Here is a 25,578-nt window from a genome sequence, read left to right on the forward strand (position 1 = left end):
ACATAACACTCCCTTCCCGGCCGATATTTCAAATTCACGTGCATGCATGAAGCGGAACTTGACAGAATTTTCAACACCCATGCGGAACTTGTTTACAGTTTTTAACACCCATAAACACGGCTTTCCCTCGAGACTTTAACTATATCGAAGCGCTTCTTCTGATGCACTGCAAGACTGATGTTAGTTTCCATGCAACTTCTATGAAAATTCAAACTGCTATAATACACCGCAAAGAAGTTAACGGAAACCTCTTGCTTACGCCAGACTGTCTTCTTGCGCTCACGTGAACCGCCACCACCGCATAGAGAAACTATGACCACAGCCGGTACTGCACTGCGTATCACATCCACCTGACGGCGCCAGGGAAAGACGGCGGGTGGTGTGACGTAGGCGTCGGAAGTCAGCATGCTGCTGGTTACACGTCAAAAGAAAGCTTATCCTTTCTCTATCAAAGACTAACATTAGAAGCCGTATTATTCCCTTTCCACTGCTAATAACTTAAATCGCCAGTCACTCCCCTAATCGGGAACGCCCACCCTATAAATAAACGAGGGACTAAAAGAATAAGAGAAGAAAGAGGTGCCGTAGTAGAGGACTCCCATTGGACAAAAGCCCAAATTTGGGTTTCTGAAACTGCTGCAGAAAGAGCTAAAGGACGCATCGCCACACACTGAAGCAGTGGAATTAAAAATTAAGACGCGCTTCTGCCCAATCGGCAAAGTATACCAATTGGGCAAAAGCGCGTCTTCATTTTCGATTCCGCCGCTTCAGCGTGGGCCGCTGCGTCCTTTAACACTTTCTGCACTAATTTCAGAAACCTAACTTGAAACAAAACTATAGAAAGTAAGACTGGCACGCAGGGTAAGCAAGCACAATTAATGCATATACAGATGACGGTGATAGGTCACCACCGAAGGTTAAACACGACAGCGGGCAAGGTGGTGGTGTCCTCAAGATAATTGCGGAGGTTTGGCCAGGACACAAGCGGCGACTAACAGGTACTCATAACGTTGTTCAAAACAAAAAAAAAAGCACCGGATTCTCCTTCCGACGCCCAACGTTTACTGGTCAGCTATGTAGAACTGCAGTGAGGCAGATTTCTGCGGAGCCGCCGCGGTGGCTCAGTGGTTATGATCCGAGCATCCGGGTTCGAACCCGACAGCGGCGACCACGTTTCGATGGAGGCGAAACGTTAAAACGCTGGTGTACTGTGCGATGTCAGTGCACGTTGAAGATCCCGAGGTGGTCGAAATTATTCCGGAGCCCTCCACTACGTCACTTCTTTCTCCCTTTCTTCTCTCTCTCCCTCCTTTATCTCTTCACTCACGGCGCGGTTCAGATATCAGCCGATATGTGAGGAGGATACTGCGCGATTTCCTTTCCCCAAAAACGAATTTTTCAATTTTCAACCAATAAAAAACACTCGGAAGGCATTGGACAGCGCCACTGCCATTGACTACAAGGCACGCCCTGAGGTCCAATCCAATGATGTCTCGCGGAATCGCGTGTGCGCGTGCCGAAGCTTCGTGAGCAGAGAGGGCAACGTTTAAAAACGTTGGGATAGGGCTCGGTCACCATTTTCGATTTTCACGCAGCCTGACACGGACGGAGCTTGTAGGGGTCTCATCACCGGCTGTCGCTAGCCCTAACGCCTAGACCTACGTCAGCCGTCGACTCAGTGATCCAGCCTGCCGCGTCCAGCCGAGGTCAGAGCGTCCAAGATCGTGGTGAACCCATTCCCGAGCCCGTGCGACAGGACGCGCGGGACTCTGACTCGTCCAGCGAAAACCAGGGCACAACCATAAGGCGTCCGGGACCCACAGCGACGCCACGGCCACAACCGCGGTCTCAACCTACGATGCCCGAGCGTGGCTCCCGGCTGGTTCCCCACGACAGCATCCCGCACAGCGCGGCGCAACCGGACCCCGCTCCACCCGTGGTGGTACGTGTATATAATTGCCTTTAAAACCGTCGTGACAAATCCCTGCCTTATCGTTGCTTCAGAACTGGACCATTCTCTAGAGCATTTGCTTCTGAGCATGTTGCGCCACAGTCGTCGCTCAGATACGTGAAAGCCATTCGCCAGCGTTCTTGTCAGGTAGGAACGTATAGCGCGTTTACGAACTCGTCGTAAACTCGTTCAGAGAACGCGGCAACGCATGCAGCATTGCGTCGCTGGACAGGCCTTACATAGTGGGCACATCACACCAGCCGTACCGATAGCGTCCTAGTAGCTGCGGCATCAGAACTCTCCTCTAACTTAGCCGCTAGGCCAAGTCAGCGTTGGTGTTTAATGTAACCAGAGCGAGACACTGTGCACCTAGAGGCTCTTCCACAAGGGCCAAGTCCTCTTTAATCTTAAAGGCACCACGCGCAGCATTGATAGCACGGATTCCGTAGAATCTACTGACACCACCTGACTCGTGCAAACCGTCGCACGCACTGCAGGCGCACCCGACGACGCACGTGGACCTGCTCCCGCTGCAGCTCCGGTCTCCGCCCGAAACATGCAACGCCGCGCTGAAGAAGCGCAGATGGTGAGCATTACCTTCCATCGCGATGCGGGTCAGGTGTGCACCAAGAGAAAAAGTTAGGCTTGTATTTCCTAAAAGAAAGTTATGGGCCACTTAAGCAATTCTTAAGATAGTGCAACTGGCTCGCTGGTTCAGTGGACACCTCAACCACGTTGTGAGTGGGCGGTGGCGTCCAGTTACAAGATGAATTTCATTTTCCTAAAACCAGCGGAAGGTTTACAGAGCCCATTGATATTGAGGAAAACAAAGGCGCACGGCTCCCTGGGTCAGTGGACACTTCAATGGCGCTTTCAGATAAGGCGATAGGGACGCCGGGGGCATATTGCTCAAAGAGGGGTGATGACGTCATCTGAATGCCGGGTTTCGTCTACGGGTTTCCGATGGCAAAAGGGTTTTAGCAGAATCAGCGAAATAACTCTGACGCATTAAAAACCTCCTTTCCTACATTCCTGATTGAAACGCCCCACCTTGGAGAGTATGGTGCAGTTACAACGGCTTTCCCTGCTCGCGTAATGCGCAGTCTTTTTGCACCTCGCACTTCTAGCGTTGCCGGCGCAAGCAACAGCCAGTCCATCCCACGTCCGGAACGCCGCAGCAAAAAGCGGTACCGGCGCTTCGGAGCAATCGCTGTGGCCGAGCTCGTGGTCGGCCGGCGGTCGGCGACGGTGGCCAAAGCATCTCAATGCCGGGAGTGCCCGGAGGAGCCCGTCAAGGCGGCGAACGTGGTCAGCGGCGGCAACGTCAGCCGCGGCAATGTTCCCGGGTGTCTCTGCAGCCCCTTCGGACGGGCGTCGCCTTCCACGTCGTCGGCCAGTGCCGAGGAGCATCGGCCGGGCCAAGGCACCGACGGAGTCTCCGAGGGGCCCGAGGAGACGCCCCAGTGTCACCGCGGTGAGAGAGAGAGAGCTTTTCTTTATCGACTAATGCCAAAATACGGCTGGAAATAAGCACAAGGAGATACACTCATGTGCAACGAGCACCACGTTCGAAGCGCCCTCCGCGCTTGTCTAAATCACACGATTTCCTTAGACGCGCTCACGATGCATTCGCAAAGGTGCTGGTATTTCAGTACCACAAGGATAACGACGAATCCAGGGTCGGCTTGCACGAATGAAATAAGAAATTTGGTTTTTTGAAAATTGGTTTTTAGGGGAGAGGAAATGGCGCAGTATCTGTCTCACATCTCGGCGGACACCTGAACCGCGCCGTAAGGGAAGAGATGAATGAGGGAGTGAAAGAAGATGCTGTAAGGGATGACTCCGGAATAATTTATACCACCTGGTGATCTTTAACATGCATTGGCATTGCACAGCACGCGGGCGCCTTTGCGTTTCGCCCACATCGAAACGCTGCCGCCGCATTAAATAAGCCTTGTTCCCAGTCTACTCTTATTCGCTGGTCTAGAAACCTCTGAGAAAAGGAAAGACGGTCCGTGGACGCCTCAAGGGCGCCACGAACGCTGAATAAAACTTCGAGTTACCAAGCTTTTAGTCGTTGTTCGCGGTGCGCTTAGAGTGTACACCGACAAAGTGAACCACCAGGTTTTAAGACCGCGAATAGGATTAGACAGGGAAAAACACTGTCTTATTTGTTCGTACAAGCCAGCCCAGGTCCATGATTTCGGTTGAATGCGTGACGCTACAGGCCACTATCCTTATGGCACGCTGTAATGACTGTTTGCAACAGCTGTCATGATGGTCTGTAAAAGGTCCGAAGGAGAACATCTCAACGGCATGTCTGTTCCGACCGTGCCTTTTCCCTCGTCATAGTAACCAACTGTCAACTGCCATTTCTGGTGCAGGAACCGGCGATTACCGGAGTGCACTTAGCGAGCCGTCGCCGACACCGGAGCAAGCACGGCCGGCGACGTTCCACATCGCGGCCACTGGCTGGTCCGAGCTGCGGCCATTAGCATCGCAAATGTGCGCAGCTGACGCTGAGGCCATCGCGGATGCTGCAGCTCAAGCGTCGAGGGCGCTGGAGGTGTGTTTCGTTCCCTCAGTATATGGTTTATAAGGGTTTGACGTCCCAAAGCTACTCAGGCTATGAGGGATGCCGCAGAGAAGGGCACCGGAAGTTTTAACCACTTGGGATTCTCTAGAATTTCGCCTGCATCAAAATTCGACCGCCGTGGCCAGGATCGAACGCGCATCTATAGGGTCAGCAGCCGAGCGCCATAACCACTGAGCCACCGCGGCGGCTTATTACCCCCGTTTCGCCAAATGGCACTGTGCAATGCGGTTTCAGTCTACGTAATGCTTCCTCGTTCCTTTTTCGTGCAGAGATTTCTACGAGAATACTGCCACAGCGGACACACAGTGCTGCGGGCTGTGCAACAATTGTGCGTTTATTCCAGCTCGGGTACAGGAGACCACCGTACAAAGCATCAGCCATTGTTGAACAGAGCGGACTGGAGGCACATTCCGGAGAAAGCCTACTCCCTAAATTCCTTCTTTCGAACAAGAAAGAGACTATAGCGCAGAGTAGACAGCGAGCGCCACGCTTTTGAACTACACTTCTTTCGAAGTCCCTCGAAGAGGCAAAAGCCAAAAATAATAGCTATCACAAGAATAAAACCCATCAAAATGAATGAACAGGCGCGAAATTAAAAAAGGAAACTCAAAATTTCGCAACAAAAAAATTGTCTCTCTGAGCAACGCGCATAATTCTCATTTGTCAGGGAGTGAGGGAACGCGAAAAGTTATCGCCATGCCCTCCGGCCTAGCAGAGGACTTGTCACAATAGTTTAACTCAGCATAAACTTCAATTAACGCTCGTCAGTAGAAACATCGTTGTGACAGGGACCAGTGTGTTTGTTCAGTAGTGCCTCTGCAAAGGGGTTTTTATCAGCTCTAAACGCCAGTAGCGCAATCGGTACCGGGTTAGCCACACTAGAGCGTTTTAAAAGACGCCGAGGACAGCTCCATCGTATTTTACAGCGAAAGCTGTAACAAGCTTTGCTTTAGCCATATAGCCGTGCATTCTACAATGGAATCTAGAGCGTCAGCCGTAAGACCGAAATCACCTTATGTTAATAGATAATGAAATTAAATTCAAATTCCTGCCACCGTTGGCATGTGGACAAGTGGAAAGTGCAAGCGCGAGAGGGAAGTAAAAGTGTGAGATTTTTTTTTTATTTCACATACCCTTAATCGCCTAAGCATTGCAGAGGGGTGTTGGTTCAAAGAAGCAAAATGAAACATAGAAGTGGCGAGATATACAGTACAAAAAAATAAAAATAATAGGCAGCGGATCATTGACCTAAATGGCTAAACCGTGCACACCAATAACAGCATTGGATGGTTAATGCGCTAAGCCCGTAAGCTTCGATCTACAATTTTTTTATTCACGGTGAAATCAATATTATGGTTATTTCTGGAGATGATAGCCCTTGTCCACCACGAAAAGCTGAGGACACTTGACGTCAAGACTGAAAAAGACTCCGTGATCCCCGTTTGAGAGTAAGTGGCGATGTTGCCTAGCATCAGAGACTAGCACACACAAAAAAAACTGCATCCACGTCAACGCGGCTTCTTTTCTAAAACAGTCGGTGCTGGAGAAACCTGTTTCAGCGTCTATCTAGGCCCTTGAACCAATTCATAACCTCGAATCAATTCATTCGTTTATTCGTGGTAATGTACAACGCTTAAGCTGTCTCTTTTGTAGAGTGCAGCTCTCAAGCTCCCGTTCGAGGGTTCGGTCGCGTCCAACCATCGATAAATACAAATATTGCCACGACTGGGATTCGAACCCACAGTGCCGAGAAGAGAGCTTCTCTGGCCACTGCACGACAGCACTGTGATATGGCCGCAGTCGATCACGGCTCGTTTTAGACTGCGACACACACTCGCGCTGTCCATTCCACGTCCTCGTATTCATCAACTAATGACTGCATGCTATCGAACTAATACACACATCCTCGCCCCCTGTGCACTGCATATCGCTGTCTTCGTGAGCGAAGACTGCATATCGCTGTCTTCGTGAGCGAAGACTACTATCGAACTAATGTAGTCGCCGGATGTGCCAACGACCTTGCAAAGCAAAGCAATCAGCCTGCAGAGCCTGAAACACGGGACAGAGCTGCGCTCAAATTTCGCATTAAAAGGAGAATCGTAATCGTGCTTGGAATTTTTAACAGCGTTAGATCTTACTACTCCTATCCGAACGATTCTTGTTCGTTCGAGATTTCAAGATGGCAGCCAGTCATGTGATCAATGTACTGCCGCATCCTGCAAAGTATGCCCCCCCCCTCCCCCCCACGTGACCGCACGCGCAGTCACCCACTATAGTGTTGGTGTTTCGCTATATACCACCTGTGCGGGTGCCGAGACTGGTGCCACTTGGGGTCGCCAGTGGTGACAAAATTGTGGCCCACCAATATGGCGCAGAGGGTTTGAAGTGGTGGCAAACAAATGGGCCCTGTTGTGAGAGGGATTCGCCCCGACGGCCCTTAGGAAACCATCATGAGGGGCGACCTTCAAAGGGCCGTGGCAAGCGAACCAGTGGTGGCAGAGGGATGCGAGTGGTGCCAAACGAATCATCGTTTCGAGATGTACACGTCAGTATCCGCCATTCCTCTAAATCGCTTTTTTCCACAACAGCCTTTATCATGTTTGCATGGCGGCACAAGAAAACAACAATATTTTTTCCTTTCCCAGTCCAAGGCCATTCCAATCGACGGCCGCTGCTGAGCCTCCCCTGTCGAGCTCGTGGATCGCCGTGCGAGGATCCGGCTCCTGTCGGCGATGACCTCCACGAGCATGAACCCGGTCGCGGTCGCCGAGGGATGTCGATTGCCCACGGTGTCCACGACCTGTTATTGTTTTTCACCAAGAAATATATTGCGTACGATTCGCAAATCACGTGTCCATCCATTTACTCGTCAGTCGATAGGCTTTCTCACCGTTTTGGGCGCAGCCATATATACACGGGGCTGTGCCAGCCCGGTGTTCCGATTAGCGGACGCACAATGTCCTCGCCTACACTACTGGAGTTTTCGCAGAGAGTAACAAAGAATAAAGTATCAGTAAGGTTGCATGTGCATACTTTTTGTTAAAGCATTGGAAGTGTTCAGAAGCTCCAATTTTACCTTGCGTTTTATCCTAATGCATTCTTCACGATGTGATCTTTGTCATCCCATTTGTCGGACTCTGCACTTGAAACAAATTACTCGCCGATGCAACTCAGTACACATTCGATGGGCGCGTTTTACCTTATCCCTTTTTTTCTTTTATTTCGCCATTTTCCACACCGCTCTCCCTCCGCATTAATCTCCCAAATTCCCTTCTTCAAGCACAGTAGCAGGCCAGCGATATTTAAACGCCGGCTAAATTGTTTTTTTTTAATAAAAGGGTTCTCGCCTGCACCGAATAGTCTCAATGGTCCCATGACTGCACGTAGTTAGAGACAAGAGACACAAGCTCACAAACGCGTTTGCGAAGCTAAATTGTTTCTGCATTAAATTCAGCACCAGTTAATAAGTGGTTTTTGTGGAAAGGAAATGGCGCAGCATGTCTCGTATATCGTTGGACACCTATACCGCGCCTTACGGGAAGGGTAAAGGAGGGAGTGAAAGAAGAAACAGGTCCCGTAGTGGAGGGCTGCGGTATAATTTCGACCACCTGTGGGTATGTGCCATGTGACCAAGGCAACAAAAACAATTTCGACCACCTGGTGATCTTTAACGTGCTCTCACAGCGCACGGGCGCCTTAGCCTTTTGCCTCCATTAAAACGCAGCCGCCGCGGCCGGATTCGAACCCGGGAACTCCGGATCACTAGCCGAGCGCCCTAACCACTGAGCCACCGCGGCGGGTTCACCACCAGTTAAAAGCTAAACGTCTTGAACGACTGACACTCAAGTGCAATGACGTGACCTCCATCAGCAGCAAATACTGCACACCCTTTGTCCCACAGGCTTTCGCAGAACGACAAAGCCTGCGAACCACGGCGGCGGGGTAACATCTAATTATGGTATGGTATAAGGTATGTCTACAAGGTGCAGTCTATGTCACCCTTGTGTACATCGCTCGAACAGTGCGTACCTGGCAGCAAAAACAATGTACAGACCAGCTTCTGACTATAGTCGGAAAAGTGCTCCTGAATAATTTGTTTGCGGGTCTCTGTCATTACTTCCGCGCAAGTATTGCCTCTGGACCATAGAGTCTGCGACAAGATCTGAATTTATTTGCAGGAAAATGCACCGCCCGAGCGCTCTACAGAAGGGTGACGTAGACTAAATAGTTTTCTGTACTCAGGTTTTACCCCGTGAGTTCTATTTCACTTCATCGCCCAAGCTAATTAAGCTCGCCCCGCACCTGATTGTCTCCGGTTTTCGCGGCATTCTGGTCACGTAAAACGGAACTGGAGCCGCTAATTCCACTAGCAACTGCCATTCTTCTTCTTCTTCTTCTCCTCAAGTAATGCCAATGAAGCATTTGCGCGGGGAAGGAAACGTCAGAAGACTGAATCAAGATTATAAAAAAATTGGGAAAACTAAAATGAATTCAAGAGGTATGAGTCATCCGGAATAGAATCAATCTAGCCTTTTTTGGACATGCGAAAGAATTTTGTGTATAGCTAACAAGATAATCGATTAGTTGCACTTATGTAATCGTGAAGGTAGCCGCATACACTGCTTAACGGGAATCCCTTGGCACTCGCACCGAACGATAGAAGAACTGTAAGAGACAGAGGCAGTCCTAGTCTCGAAAGAGGAACCTCCAGATATTGCTTTCTCTGAACCGCGAACCGCCGGCAAGAGAGGAGAAAATGATCGATTGATTCAACTTGCCCACATGATACACAAAGGTTTGTCGCAGCGAACCCGCACATTGGTCATAAGAAAAGATAAGCGATCGCCAGCACCATCGCCATCGGCTGCCCGGCGCGCCCTGAAGCCTCGCGCCATCGCATGCGCACTCGCGCCCAAGCTTCTCGAGCAGGCAGAGCCCCGTCGCCATTTTAGAACACCGCCCAGCCTTGAACGGACGTGTCCTGCTCGGCTCCGAACACCGGCACCCGCTAGTCCTAACGCCAGAGCCAGACCGACGGCGAAGACTCGAGGAACGGACTTGCCGCGCAGCTCAACCAGCCACGGCCAGGATGTCCATCACCATGGTGGGCCCGTACCCGGGCCCGTTCGACAGGACGCACTACTCGGACTCGTCCAGCGAGAGCCACAAAGACCGGTCCCAGGGGCACCCGAGGCCCACGGCGCCGTCAAAGCCGCGGTCTCAGCCACGGACGCCAGAGCGGAGCTCCCAGCCGTTACCCCACGATAGCGTCGCGTACAGCCAGACCGACTCCGCTGCTGCACTCGTGCCGGTAAGTGGACTAAACCTTCGGAGTAGGGTTAACGCTTTCGAAGTTCGGATAGTGGAGGCGGCGTCTGACGTAAACGCAAGTCGTCACACAGCGTTTCCCAAAAGCCGACAGCCGTGGATGGCCGTAGCTTGGACAGCTGTGACTGAGCGCCTCTCGTTTTGCACGCAGGCCCTCTCGCCGCCGACGTACCCCCAACCGTCGCCTTCGGAGCCGTCGTCGCCCAAGCCACGGATCGAGGCGATAAAGCGCAGATGGTGAGAACTTCATTGTACCGCATAGTCCCGGGGGTAGTCATCATGGATTCAATCAACCGCACAGTTAAGCAAACAATATTTAGCCCTTTGTTGACCAAGCTTCAGTGTGCGTTTCTGCTGCCACACGTCGCAAGCCTGCTGCACTAGGCGGAGCTAGCAGTAAAGTTGCCCGGTCTAGTAGCGCGTAGACTTCCGTAGTGCTCAACATTGTTCATGCTGCGCCGCCTAAAAGCCCCAAACCCTGGTGCCGAGGTAGCGCGTCGAGCGTTCATTTCGTGTTCGCGGTGGGCCCTCGTTCGACGGCGTCCGAACGCATGTGTGATCAATACATGCAACGTGTAGCTATCGAAATAGTTCTCCTATATCTAGATGCTCAGGGAACAAGCCCGGCCCGTTTTTTCCTTATTCTGAGCGTCAATCGCAGAGTCAATTCTCGCGTCGTATCCAGGCAACAGAAATACGTATCGCAACCACGGTCGAGCGACCCATAGCCAGAACCCCTGGTCGCGAGCTCAATGTGAAATCAGCCGCGTTTCGATGGAGACGAAACGCAAAAGGTGGCCGCCTGCTATGCGATGAAAGTGCACGCTAAGATCCTGGTCCCCAGTTGGTCGAAATTATTCCGGAGCCCTCCATTACGGCACCCGTTTATTCCTTTCTTTACCTCCGTCCTTTATCACTTTCCTTCTAGCGCGGTTCAGGTGTCCACCGAGATGTGAGAGTTACTGCGCCATTTCCTTTCTTCAAAAACAAAATTTCAGCAAGAGGCCAACGGCGGTCATTGGGTCATTGGCGTTGACAACGTTGTAAACCCCATTGATATTGAAATAGGCGCACAAGTGGCTCCCTTGGCGTGTGGACACCTCAATGGCGTTTTTAGGTACAGGTGCGGAAAAAAGTAAACGGAGCATGCCCTTCCGTTCTCATCATGATCATTCCTTCGCTATCAGAAATGAAGAAACGATATTGCCCAAGAGAAAGCGCACTAGAGTCCACTAGATTCCTGAACATACCATAGCACCCAGTTTCAATTTGGCAACGCATGAAAAACGTGAGAAGGTAATAGCGTGCTCCGTTTACTTTTGTCGGCGCCTGTAAGTTTCTGTGGTGTCATAACGTGCGCTGCATGTGTTGGCTGTGACAAGGCTGTAGACACCGTTGATTTTGAGGAACGGGAAGGCTCATAACTGGCTACTTTGATCACTGGACACCTCAGCCGTGGTTTGAGGAATGTGGCGATGGTGGCCAGCTGCGAAAACTGTGTTTTCGAACAATAATCCGTGCTTAATAATCCTACATCACCAGCCATTTTTTTTTTTGCAATCGCGAGCAACTTGTGGACATATAATTGGTCATCGGAAAAGAGAAGGCTCAATTTCTCACCATAGGTGGGCCCTTGAATCGGGCAGTAGAGAAAGGAATGTAGGAAGCGGAAGGTTCTGAAGAATAATAATTGGTTAATAATTGGTTTTTTAGGGAAAGGAAATGGCGCAGTATCTGTCTCATATAGCGTTGGACACCTCAACCGCTCCGTAAGGGAAGGGATAAGGGGGAGTGAAAGAAGAAAGGAAGAAAAATTTGCCGTAGTGGAGGGCTCCGGAATACTTTCGACCTCCTGGGGATCTTTAACCTGCACTGACATTGCACAGCACACGGGCGCCTTAGCATTTTTCCTCCATAAAAATGCAGCCGCCGCGGTCGGGTTCGAACCCGGGAACTCCGGATCGATCAGTAGCCGAGCGCCTGACGAAATGAAAATTGGTTTTTGGGGATAGGAAATAGCGCAGTCCGAGCAGTAAGGAAAGGGATAAAGGAGGGAGAGAGAGAAGAAAGAAATAGATGCCGTGGTGAAGGGCTCCGGAAAAAAGAAAATTGGTTTTTGGGGATAGGAAATAGCGCAGTCCGAGCAGTAAGGAAAGGGATAAAGGAGGGACAGAGAGAAGAAAGAAATAGATGCCATGGTGGAGGGCTCCGGAATAATTTCGACCTCCTGGGGATCTTTAACGGGCGCTTTAAGCGTTTCGCCTTCATAGAAACGCAGCCGCCGCGGTCGGGATAAAACCCGGGAACTCCGGATCAGTAGCCGAGCGCCCTAACTACTCAGCCACCGCGGCGGGTGAGGGCTCTTAACAAGGCTCAATTTCTCTCCCTAGCCACTAGGCAGCCCCGCACTAGAGGCCATACCTAGAAGAGGCATGCGCGCTGCACAGCGCACGTTTAAGGCGCGAAGGCGGACGAATTTGATTTAGAGCCCTCCCTCCCTACATTCCTCTACGGCCCGGTTGAAGTGCCCACATAGGGCTCTGAATAAGGCTCAATTTCTCACCGTAGGTGGCCACTTGAACCGGGCCGTGGAGGAAGGAATGTAGGGAGCGGAGGGCTCTGAATTAAATTCGACTGAATGCGCACGTTTAACGCGCGCTGAAATCGTGCAGCACGCGTGCCTTCTCTTCGCATCGCCTTCAGTCCTGAGCTGCCTATTGGCGCAACACTGTGCTGAGCCGAAAGGCGATGCAGTGACGCATATATGAGGACGCCCAAGTTTGTCTGCCGACTTTGCCCTCTGCGGTTCGTGTCCATCCGCTGACCCGACCCGTGCACGCCGCAGCTACGAGCTGCTCTGGCAGCTCGGCGCCTTCGCCCTGGTGGCTGCCGTGGTCGCTGTGCTGGTGGTCGCGGTCCTATCCCGCGGAAGGGTGCACCCGGGGGCGGCGCCCCTGAAGGGAGCGAACGTGGTCAGCGGCGCCAACGCCACCCGCGTCAACGGCATCCGGTCTCCTTCCACGCCGACGTCCGTCACTGCCGGGGACGCAGACCGGCCGGGCCACAGCACCGACGGCGTCAACAGGAGGCCCAGGCAGAAGCCACGGCGGCACCGCGGTGAGCCAGAGCACTCGATTGTCTTAGGTCGAGACACACTGGGCCCACTCGATCGAAGCAATTCGCACAGAGAGTTGTTTCCAGGAAGAAAGAAAAGGAAAGTGCACAGGCCTGCCCACTGGCTCAAGCCGAGCCACAATCGCTACTACGTGCAGATAGTAGGAGTGTTGAAAGATGGGATAGAAAGACAGGATAGTAAAGACGCGCTAAAGACAAGGCCGATCCCGGAGGCAGTGCAATACCGGGCGAACCGGTGGCAGAGTGAAGCATCCTTCAAACTCTCCACCACATTTCCAAAAATAAGTCCAATTGGACCAGTAACACTGTAGCTCCGACTAGATTTATACGAGGTCTAAACAAAATAAAATAAAAATTGGTTTTGGGGGAAAGGAAACGACGCAGTATCCGACATCTCGGCGGACAGCTGAACCGCGCAGTAAAGGAAAGGATAAGGGGGGGACTGAGAGAAGGGAAACAAGGGCTGCGGTAGTAAAGGGCTCCGGAAATATTACGACCCCCTGGGGATGTTTATAACGTACACTGACATCGCATAGCACACGGGCGCCTTTGCGCTTCGCCTCCACCGAAACGCGGCCGCCGCGGTCGGGTTCAAAGCCGGTCTAAACCCGTCTCCTTCGTTTTGAGAGAAGGGAAGGCGCACAACGTTCACTCCATTACGACACCTCTTTCCCTTCTTTCACTCCTAACTTCCACCCTCCCTTCACGGCGCAGTTCGGGTATCCACAGATGTCTTTCCTAAATAACCAATTTTTCTTCTTCGGAGGACGTATTAGGCGCGCCACGCAAGCCCGACTGAAAGCTGGAGATGCCAAGCATTTAGTTGGCGTGGCACGCTTGAAGCATCCACTGACAACTTGAAACAGTTATGCGCCTTTCATATTCTCATAACAAAGAGAGGGTGCAGAACGCGAATGAGATTACCGACTGCACACACTGCGTAGACCACACACACCGGCTTCTCCAGCAGTACTGAGCTGCTTTTTGAATGCACGCTCAGCTACGACAGCTCCACGGCTCATGCGCCCGCAGGACAATAAAGCACAGAGTAAACATGATGGGAAACACGATATACTCTGAACTGTCTTATTTGCTTCGAGCTTCGTGCAAGTGGGCCCTGCTTGCTGTGTACCAGAATGGCCGAGCGTCTGGACGCTTCCATAGCGAAGACGCGCTTGAGCGGAAAGTGGACTGCTAAGAACAGAATTTATAAGGAACAATTAACTCCGACTCTTGTCTCGTTCCTGATCTGTTTCCTCAAGCCGCGCTCTAAATTTTGATCCCTAACAGAACGGCTACTCTGCTATGACATTTTGCCGCCTCCTTTGACCGCCGCCACCGTTTGCTCTGCAGGAGGCGGAAAATCACGAAGGGGGCTCCCCAAGACGTCGGCGACTCTGCAGAGGAAGCCGCTCGCCACGTCCGGCCACGAGGCCCGGCCGCGGCCCACACCAAAATCTACTTCCTCGGCCGGGGATGACCGAGAGGCTAGGACCGCCTCCCACACATGGTACAGCCCGACGGTATGTGTCTCCTTTTTGTGACGGTGTATGTTGTTGCGATGCATGTTAGCGGGCTGATGCACCGACTGGGAGCGGCAAACTCGCAATGTTCCGCAGCTATGCCCTAGTCTTGCGCTTGACTTTGTTCACGCTGTGCGTTTGTGAATGCAATCGCTAAGAATCTGTTCTTTTGTTCTAGCTTTTAATTGGAGTCTCGATTTAATTTTTCGCTGCATCCGTTACTGACTTTCTTCCCAGTCACAAGTGCGGCTATCTACCATGCGGAGCAGCTCGCGTTTCAACGCGGCTGCACAAGATTTCTCATAATCCAGCCAGACTAATTAATGGTAACCGGCTGTGCCGTAACACGCGAGAATTATTGTTTATGGTCATGCTTCTTCTAATAGGTGAACAGGCCTCAACGGCTCAAGGAACCTTCCGCACATATCACCTAATCAGCACTCCCCCCGGTTCATCTTGTCTTCCTAGTCCCCGCTTTCGACTGCAGGTGTACAGTCGGAGGACAAAAGGCCCCGAACCACCCGTTCCTCAAAAGAAGCTCGTAGCTAGTAGCAGAACTACCGGCTTCGTTTGAGGAACATGTGGTCTAGAGACATTTGTCCCCGACTGTATATTACGCGCCAGTGAACCGTCACTTACAACCATTTACTTTTTTATTACAGTCCCCGGCCCCGTAAGTCTAGGATGGCGGCCACGGCTGGCAGCTCTCGCAGCCTGGCCGTAGCAGGCAGGCCGGCAGCTCGGAGAGTCTTCCGCCACGCGTCCGCACCGGCTGTGACCAGCGGCGACCATCGCCGGCCACATAGCGCCGACACGCTGCGGCTGCCTCAGCGGCCATATGGCGGGGCGCGTGCTGGTCGCAAAGACGCCCTGTTCTTGGAGAAGGGCCGTTGGTCCTCTTCCACTTTTCTATTGTTTTCAAATGGAATAGAAATATAATGCATACAATTCGCAACGCACGCCTCCCTTCACTGATTGCGACCAGTGTCCCGTAGTCTCGCTATACTCAGCAAGGCGGATATTTGGGCGAGTTGGTAAGTGTTCATTTTCGCTCTCAGCGCGACACGAACGGGACACAAGACGGACTAGCAGCGCCTGTTAGTGCTAGTCCTTCGTCTTGTGTCCCGTTCGTGTTCCGCTGAGAGCGAAAATGAAGTCTCGCTATACTGCCTGTTGACTTCCGCCGTGGCTGCGCTCTGAAAGTCTACGAAATAGCCCAGGTTTGTGAGCAAGGTGGAGTTCAGACCAAAAACAGTTATGTCCGATTCTGTTTAGTACCAGTTGCGCCGCTTGTTTCGTGACCTCGCACTGGTAATGGACACCCGGCCTCGCAGGTTACCTGGCGCCCTTGAGAAAGGTGTGGTTGAAACTACGAACAACACATGCCGCCGCTACATAACACTCCCTTCCCGGCCGATATTTCAAATTCGCATGCATGCATGAAGCGGAACTTGACAGAATTTTCAGCACCCATGCGGAACTTGTTGACAGTTTTCCATAAACACGGCTTTCCTTCGAGACTTCAACGTACTTCAAGGCGCTTCTTCTGGTGCTCTGTAATTACAGACTGATGTTAGTTTCCATCCAACCTCTATGAAAATTCAAACTGCTATAATCAACCGCAAAGAAGTTAACGGAAACCTCTTGCTTACGCCAGACTGTCTTCTTCCGCTCACGTGAACCGCCACCACAGCATAAACTATGACCACAGCCGGTACTGCACTGCGTATCACATCCACCTGACGGCGCCAGGGAAAGACGGTGGGTGGTGTGACGTAGGCGTCGGAAGCCAGCATGCTGCTGGTTACACGTCAAAAGAAAGCTTATCCTTTCTCTATCAAAGAATAATATAAGAAGCCTTATTCCATTTCCACTGCTAACAACTTAAATCGCCAGTCACTCCCCTGTTCGGGAACGCCCACCCTATAGCGTAGTAGTGGGAATAAGGATAGACGGCCCGCACCAGGGTCACAAAATAAACGCCATTATCTCTCTCCCCACCCTAATCGCGTAACGAATGAGGAAAAAATTTAGGCATTCCATACGCGCGGCAGAACGCGGAAACTGGAGCTTTCTATTTAGGTACCTGCACAGTAATAATAATAATTGGTTTTTGGGAAAGGAAAAGGCGCAGTATCTGTCTCATATATCGTTAGACATCTGAAGTGCGCCTTAAGAGAAGGGATAAAGGAGAGAGCGAAAGAAGAAACGAAAAAAGATGTGCCGTTGTGGAGGGCTCCGGAATAATTTCGACCACCTGGGGATCTTTAACGTGCACTGACGTCGCACAGCACACGGGCGCCTTAGCGTTTCTCATCCATGGAAAAGCAGCCGCCGCTGTCGGGTTCGAACTCGGGAACTCCGGAGCAGTAGCCGAGCCCGCTAACCACTGAGCCACCGCGGCGGGTGTATACTTTGCCGATTGGGCAAAATAAATTGATTTGGTTGGAAATGAAATGGCGCAGTATCTCTCGAATATCGGCGGACACCTGAACCGCGCCACAAAAGAAGGTATAAAGGAGGGATTAAGAGAATATGAGAAGAAAGAGGTGTCGTAGTAGAGGACTCCCATTGGACAAAAGCCGAAAGTTGGGTTTCTGAAACTGGTGCAGAAGGAGCTAAAGGACGCAGCGCCACACACTGAAGCATATATATATATATATATATATATATATATATATATATATATATATATATATATATATATATATATATATATATATATATATATATATATATATATATATATATATAATTGGTTTTTGGGGGGGAAAGGAAATGGCGCAGTATCTGTCTCATATATCGTTGGACACCTGAATCGCGCCGTAAGGGAAGGGTAAAGGAGGGAGTGAAAGAAGAAAGGAAGAGAGAGGTGCCGTAGTGGAGGGCTCCGGAATAATTTCGACCACCTGGGGATCTTTAACGTGCACTGACATCGCACAGCACACGGGCGCTTAGCGTTTTTCCTCCATAAAAACGCAGCCGCCGCGGTCACACTGAAGCAGTGGAATTAAAAATTAAGACGCGCTTTTGCCCAATCGGCAAAGTATACCAATTGGGCAAAAGCGCGTCTTCATTTTTGATTCCGCCGCTTCAGCGTGGGCCGCTGCGTCCTTTAACACTTTCTGCACTAATTTCAGAAACCTAACTTGAAACAAAACTATATAAAGTAAGACTGGCACGCAGGCTAAGCAAGCACTATTAATGCATATACAGATGACGGTGATAGGTCACCACCGAAGGTTAAACACGACAGCGGGCAAGGTGGTGGTGTCCTCAAGAAAATTGCGGAGGTTTGGCCAGGACACAAGCGGCGACTGACAGGTACTCATAACGTTGTTCAAAACAAAAAAAAGCACCGGATTCTCCTTTCGACACCCAACGTTTACTGGTCAGCTATGTAGAACTGCAGTGAGGCAGATTCCTGCGGAGGCGCCGCGGTGGCTCAGTGGTTATGATCCGAGCTTCCGGGTTCGAACCCGACAGCGGCGACCACGTTTCGATGGAGACGAAACGTTAAAGCGCTGGTGTGCTGTGCGATGTCAGTACACGCTGAAGATCCCGAGGTGGTCGAAATCATTCCGGAGCCCTCCACTACGTCACTTCTCTCTTCCTTTCTTCTCTCTGTCCCTCCTCTATCCCTTCACTCACGGCGCGGTTCAGATATCAGCCCATATGTGAGGAAGATACTGCGCGATTTCCTTTCCCCAAAATGGAATTTTTCAATTTTCAACCAATAACAAACACTCGGAAGGCATTGGACAGCGCCACTGCCATTGACTACAAGGCACCCCCAGAGGTCCAATCCAATGATGTCTCGCGGAATCGCGTGTGCGCGTGCCGAAGCTTCGTGAGCACAGAGGGCAACGTTTAAAAACGTTGGGATAGGGCTCGGTCGCCATTTTCGATTTTCACGCAGCCTGACACGGACGCAGCTTGTAGGGGTCGCATCACCGGCTGTCGCTAGCCCTAACGCCTAGAACTACGTCAGCCGTCGACTCAGTGGTCCAGCCTGCCGCGTCCAGCCGTGGTCAGAGACTCCGAGATCGTGGTGGACCCATTCCCGAGCCTGTGCTACAGGGCGCACTACTCGGCATCGTCCAGAGAAAACCAGGGCACAACCATAAGGCGTCCGGGACCCACAGCGACGCCACGGCCACAACCGCGGTCTCAACCTACGATGCCCGAGCGTGGCTCCCAGCTGGTTCCCCACGACAGCATCCGGCACAGCCCGGCGCAACCGGACCCCCCTCCACCCGTGGTGGTACGTGTATATAATTGCCTTTCAAACCGTCCTGACGAAACCATGCCTTATCGTTGCTTCAGAACTGGACCATTCTCTATACCATTTGCTTCTGAGCATGTTGCGTCACAGTCGTCGTTCAAATACGTGAACGATATTTGCGAGCGTTCTTGTCAGGTAGGAACGCATAGCGCGTTTACGAACTCGACGTAAACTCGTTCAGAGAACGCGGCAACGCAGGCAGCATTGCGTCGCTGGACAGGCCTTACATCGTGGGCACATCACACCAGCCGTACCGGTAGCGTCCTAGTAGCTGCGGCATGAAAACTCTTAACATAGCCGCTAGGCCAAAGTAGCGTTGGTGTTTAATGTAACCAGAGCGAGACATCGTGCACCTAGACGCTCTTCCAAAAGGGCCAAGTCCTCTAATCTTAACGGCTCCACACGCAGCGTTGATACCATCGATTGCGTTGAATCTACCGACACCCCCTGACTCGTGCAAACCGTCGCACGCACTGCAGGCGCACCCGACGACGCACGTGGACCTGCTCCCGCTGCAGCTCCGGTCTCCGCCCGAAACATGCAACGCCGCGCTGAAGAAGCGCAGATGGTGAGCATTTCCTTCCATCGCGATGCGGGTCAGGTGTGCACCAAGAGGAAAAGTTAGGCTTGTGTTTCCTAAAACAAAGTTATGGGCCACCTAAGCAATTCTTAAGATAGTGCAACTGGCTCACTGGTCCAGTGGACACCTCAACACTGCTGTGAGTGGGCGATGGCGTCCAGCTACAAGTTGAGGCAGTTATGTGAGTTTCCTTTTCCTCAAAACCAGCGGAAGGTTTACAGAGTCCATTGATTTTGAGAAAAACAAAGGCGCATGGCTCCCTGGGTCAGTGGACACTTCAATTGCGCTTTCAGATAAGGCGGTGGGGACGCCAGGGGCCTATTGCTCCAAGAGGGGTGATGAGCATCTGCATGCCGGGTTTCGTCTACGGGTTTCCTATGGCGAAAGGGTTTCAGCAGAATGAGCGAAGTAACTCTGACGCATTAAAAACCTCCTTTCCTACATTCCTGATTGAAACGCCCCACCTTGGAGAGTATGGGGCAGTTACAACGGCTTTTCCTGCTCGCGTAATGCGCAGTCTTTTTGCACCTCGTGCTTCCAGCGTTGCCGGCGCAAGCAACAGCCAGTTCGTCCCACGTCCGGAACGCCGCAGCAACAAGCGGTACCGGCGCTTCGGAGCAATCGCTGTGGCCGAGCTCGTGGTCGGCCGGCGGTCGGCGACGGTGGTCAAAGCATCTCAATGCCGGGAGTGCCCGGAGGAGCCCGTCAAGGCGGCGAACGTGGTCAGCGGCGGCAAGGTCACCCGCGGCAATGTTCCCGGGTGTCTCTGCAGCCCCTTCGGACGGGCGTCGCCTTCCACGTCGTCGGCCAGTGACGAGGAGTATCGGCCGGGCCAAGGCACCGACGGAGTGTCCGAGGGGCCCGAGGAGACGCCCCAGTGTCACCGCGGTGAGAGAGAGAGAGCTTTTCTTTATCGACTAATGCCAAAATACGGCTGGAAATAAGCACAAAGAGATACACTCATGTGCAACGAGCACCACGTTCGAAGCGCCCTCGACGCATGTCTAAATCACACGATTTCCTTAGACGCGCTCACGTTGCCTTCGCAAAGGCGCTGGTATTTCAGTACCACAAGGATAACGACGGATCCAGGGGCGGCTTGCACGAATGAAATAAGAAATTTGGTTTTTTGAAAATTGGTTTTTAGGGGAGAGGAAATGGCGCAGTATCTGTCTCACATCTCGGCGGACACCTGAACCGCGCCGTAAGGGAAGAGATGAAGGAGGGAGTGAAAGAAGAAAGATGCTGTAAGGGATGACTCCGGAATAATTTATACCACCCGGTGATCTTTAACATGCATTGGCATTGCACAGCACGCGGGCGCCTTTGCGTTTCGCCCACATCGAAACGCTGCCGCCGCATTAAATAAGCCTTGTTCCCAGTCTACTCTTATTCGCTGGTCTAGAAACCTCTGAGAAAAGGAAAGACGGTCCGTGGACGCCTCAAGGGCGCCACGAACGCTGAATAAAACTTCGAGTTACCAAGCTTTTAGTCGGTGTTCGCGGTACGCTTGGAGTGTACACCGACAAAGTGACCCACCAGGTTTTAAGACCGCGAATAGGATTAGACATGGAATAACACTGTCTTATTTGTTTGTACAAGCTAGCCCAGGTCCAAGATTTCGGTTGTAGGCGTGACGCTACAGGCCACTATATTTGTGCACGCTGTAATGACTGTTTGCAACAGCTGTCATGAAGGTCTGTAATAGGTCGGTAGGAGAGCATCTCAAGGGCATGTCTGTTCCGACCCTGCCTTTTCCATTGTCATAGTAACCAACTGTCTCTGCAATTTCTGGTGCATGCAGGAGCCGGCGAATACCGGGGTGCACTTAGCAAGCCGTCGCCGACACCGGAGCAAGCACGGCCGGCGACGTTCCACATCGCGGCCACTGGCTGGTCCGAGCTGCGGCCATTAGCATCGCAAATGTGCGCAGCTGACGCTGAGGCCATCGCGGACACTGCGGCGCAAGCGTCGGGGGTGCTGGAGGTGTGTTTCGTTCCCTCAGTATATGTTTTATGGGGGTTTGACGTCCCGAAGCGACTCAGGCTATGAGGGACGCCGTAGAGAAGGGCACCGGAAGTTTTAACCACCTGGGGTTCTCTAGAATTTCGCCTGCATCGAAATTCGACCGCCGTGGCCAGGATCGAACGCGCATCTTTAGGGTCAGCAGCCGAACGCCGTAACCATTGAGCCACCGCGGCGGCTTATTACCCCCGTTTCGCCAAATGCAACTTGCATTACGGTTTCAGACTACGTAATGCTTCCTCGTTCCTTTTTCGTGCAGTGAGATTTCTACGAGAATACTGCCACAGCGGACACACAGTGCTGCGGGCTGTGCAACAATTGTGCGTTTATTCCAGCTCGGGTACAGGAGACCACCGTACAAAGCATCAGCCATTGTTGAACAGAGCGGACTGGAGGCACATTCCGGAGAAAGCCTACTCCCTAAATTCCTTCTTTCGAACAAGAAAGAGACTATAGCGCAGAGTAGACAGCGAGCGCCACGCTTTTGAACTACACTTCTTTCGAAGTCCCTCGAAGAGGCAAAAGCCAAAAATAATAGCTATCACAAGAATAAAACCCATCAAAATGAATGAACAGGCGCGAAATTAAAAAAGGAAACTCAATTTCGCAACAAAAAAATTGTCTCTTTGAGCAACGCGAATAATTCTCATTTGTCAGGGAGTGAAGGAACGCGAAAAGTTATCGCCATGCCCCCCGGCCTAGCAGAGGACTTGTCACAATAATTTAACTCAGCATAAACTTCAATTAACGCTCGTCAGCAGAAATATCGCTGTGACAGGGACCAGTGTGTTTGTTCAACAGTGGCTCTACAAAGGGGTTCTTATCAGCTCTAAACGCCATCAGCGCCGTCGGTTCCGGATTAGCCACACTACAGCGTTTTAAGCTCGGCGCTCTACAAAGCCATCACAGTGTACCACGAACACCATTTGCGCATGCGGCACCGAGGGACACCGTGCACGCGCACAGCTGCCAGTGCGCAGCTGCACTTCGCACTTGGCAGCTGCGCCACAGTGAAGCGGAATACGTTAGCGCTAAGCTTAGAACGTTGTAGTACGCAAAACTAAAAGGACCGCGATTATTTCGCTTAGCGCTGATAAGGCACAGTGTATGGTGCTATACCACGCTCGCCCCATTAGATACGACGCCGAGCCTTGCGGCACGGAAGTACAAGCGATACTTGTATACTGTGTGTGTGAGGAGGCTTGAGAGGACGCTCGAGTGAAGCCAAGCTGGAAGTGCTATTTACACGCCGCGAAATAACACAAATTTATCGTTAACATTAATCGCTAATCCACTGAAACTCTAACCAGCATCCGTGCGGACACTCGCAGGATACAGCGGAGGCGCCGGAGGACTCCAGCCTGAGGCAACACGCCGGAGTGTAGGGACCTGGTGGAGGCGCCTACTGTGGCAGGTATGCACAGGAGAGCTCTGTCACACAGCGCAACTCGGTGCATTAAAAGACGCCGAGGACAGCTCCATCGTATTTTGCAGCGAAAGCTGTAACAGCTTTGCTTTAGCCATATAGCCGTGCATTCTACCATGGAATCTAGAGCGTCAGCCGTAAGACCCAAATCACCTTATGTTAATAGATAATGAAATTAAATTCAAATTCCTGCCACCGTTGGCATGTGGACAAGTGGAAAGTGCAAGCGCGAGAGGGAAGTAAAAGTGTGGGATTTTTTTTTATTTCACATACCCTTAATCGCCTAAGCATTGCAGAGGGGTGTGGGTTACAAGAAGCAAAATGAAACGTAGAAGTGGCGAGATATACAGAACAAAAAAATAAAGATAATACGTAGCGGAGCATTGACCTAAATGGCTAAACCGTGCAAACCAATAACAGCATTGGATGGTTAATGCGCTAAGCCCGTAAGCTTCGATCTACAATTTTTTTATTCACGGTGAAATCAATATTATGGTTATTTCTAGAGATGATAGCACTTGTCCACCACGAAAAGCTGAGGACACTTTACAAGACTGAAAAAGACTCCGTGATCCACGTTTCGGAGTCAGTGGCGATGTTGCCAAGCATCAGAGACTACCACAAACAAAAAAACTGCATCGACGTCACCACGGCATCTTTGCTAAAACAGTCGGTGCTGGAGAAACCTGTTTCAGCGTCTATCTAGGCCCTTGAACCCATTCATAACCTTGAATCAATTCATTCGTTTATTCGTGGTAATGTACAACGCTTAAGCTCGCTCTTTTGTAGAGTGCTGCTCTCAAGCTCCCGTTCGAGGGTTCAGTCGCGTCAAACCATCGATAAATACAAATATTGCCACGACTGGGATTCGAACCCACAGCGCCGAGAAGAGAGCTTCTCTGGCCAGTGAACGACAGCACTGTGATAGGGCCGCAGTCGATCACGGCTCGTTTTAGACTGCGACACACACTCGCGCTGTCCATTCCACGTCGTCATATTCATCAAATAATGACTGCATGCTATCGAGCTAATACACACATCCTCGCCCGCTGTGCACTGCATATCGCTGTCTTCATCAGCAAAGACTACTATCGAACTAATGTAGTCGCCAGACGTGCCGACGACCTTGCAAAGCAAAGCAATCAGCCTGCAGAGCCTGAAACACGGGACAGAGCTGCGCTAAAATTTCGCATTTAAAGGAGAATCGTAATCGTGCTTGGAATTTTTAAGAGCGTTAGCTCTTACTACTCATATCCGAACGTTTCTTGTTCGTTTTAGATTGCAAAGTGTGACCTTTCCATTCCCCCCCCCCCCCCCCAACGTGACCGCACGCGCAGTCGTCGGGCCGGCACAGCGCCAGCCGATTCACCCGCTATAGTGTAGGCGTTTCGCTATATACCACCTGAGCGGGTGCCGAGACTGGTGCCACTTGGGGTCGCCAGTGGTGACAAAATTGTGGCCCACCAATCTGGCGCAGAGGGTTCACAGTGGTGGAAAACGAATCGTCACGATTCGGCGCACAAATTTTACTCGAGTTGAAGCCTGGTTGTGAGAGGGATTCGCCCCGACGGCCCTTAGGAAACCATAATGAGGGGCGCCCTTCAAAGGGCCGTGGCAGGCGAACCAGTGGTGGCAGAGGGATGCGAGTGGTACCAAACGAATCATCGTTTCGAGATGTACACATCGGTATCCGCATTCTTCTAAATCGCTTTTTTCTAGAACGGCCTTTATCATGTTTCCATGGCGGCACGAGAAAACAATGTTTTTCCTTTCCCAGTCCAAGGCCATTCCAATCGACGGCCGCTGCAGAGCCTCTCCCTGTCGAGCTCGTGGATCGCCGTGCGAGGATTCGGCTACTGTCGGCGATGACCTCCACGAGCATGGACCCGGTCGCGGTCGCCGAGGGATGTCGATCGCCCACGGTGTCCACGACCTGTTATTGTATTTCACCGAGAAATATATTGCGTACGATTCGCAAATCACGTGTCCATCCATTTACTCGTCAGTCGATAGGCTTTCTCACTGTTTTGGGCGCAGCCATATATACACGGGGCTGTGCCAGCCCGGTGTTCCGATTAGCGGACGCACAATGTCCTCCCCTACACTACTGGAGTTTTCGCAGAGAGTAACAAAGAATAAAGTATTAGTAAGGTTGCATGTGCATACTTTTTGTTAAAGCATTGGAAGTCTTCAGAAGCTCCATTTCATCTTGCGTTTTATCCTAAGGCATTCTTCACGATGTGAACTTTGTCGTCCCATTTGTCGTACTGTGCACTTGAAACAAATTACTCAGCGATGCACCTCAGTACGCATTCAATGGGCGCGTTTTACCTTCTCAACTTTTTTGTTTTATTTCGCCATTTTCCACACCGCTCTACTTCCGCTTTTATCTCCCAAATTTTCTTCTTCAAGGAGAGTAGCATGCCAGCGATTTTTAAACGCCGGCTAAATTGTTTTTTTTTTAATAAAGGGGTTCTCGCGTGCACCAAATAGTCTCAATGGTCCCATGACTGCACGTAGTTAGAGACAAGAGACACAAGCTCACAAACACGTTTGCGAAGCTAAATGTTTTCTGCATTAAATGCACCACCAGTTGATAATTGATTTTTGGGGAAAGGATATGGCGCAGCATCTTCCTCATATATCGTTGGACACCTAAACCGCGCTTTAAGGTAAGGGTAAAGGAGGGAGTGAAAGAAGAAAAAGGTGTAGTGGAGGGCAGCGGAATA

At 51.4% G+C, this 25,578-nt stretch overlaps 2 protein-coding genes across 2 annotated transcripts in view; one reads left to right on the top strand and one right to left on the bottom strand.

Annotated features, from left to right (window-relative positions):
• Positions 1-25,578, bottom strand: part of AdamTS-A (ADAM metallopeptidase with thrombospondin type 1 motif A) — a 463,942-nt gene that overhangs the window by 136,723 nt on the left and 301,641 nt on the right. The window lies entirely within an intron of this gene.
• LOC144107515 (uncharacterized) lies at positions 9,963-15,406 on the top strand. Its single transcript, XM_077640547.1, has 4 exons — positions 9,963-10,112; positions 12,721-12,992; positions 14,364-14,533; positions 15,196-15,406. Exons 1-4 carry the CDS (start codon positions 9,976-9,978, stop codon positions 15,208-15,210), a joined length of 594 nt encoding a protein of 197 aa, XP_077496673.1. The 5' UTR covers positions 9,963-9,975; the 3' UTR covers positions 15,211-15,406.

The sequence above is a fragment of the Amblyomma americanum genome, chromosome 10, assembly GCF_052857255.1.
Source record: "Amblyomma americanum isolate KBUSLIRL-KWMA chromosome 10, ASM5285725v1, whole genome shotgun sequence".
NCBI classification, from domain to species: Eukaryota; Metazoa; Arthropoda; class Arachnida; order Ixodida; family Ixodidae; genus Amblyomma; species Amblyomma americanum.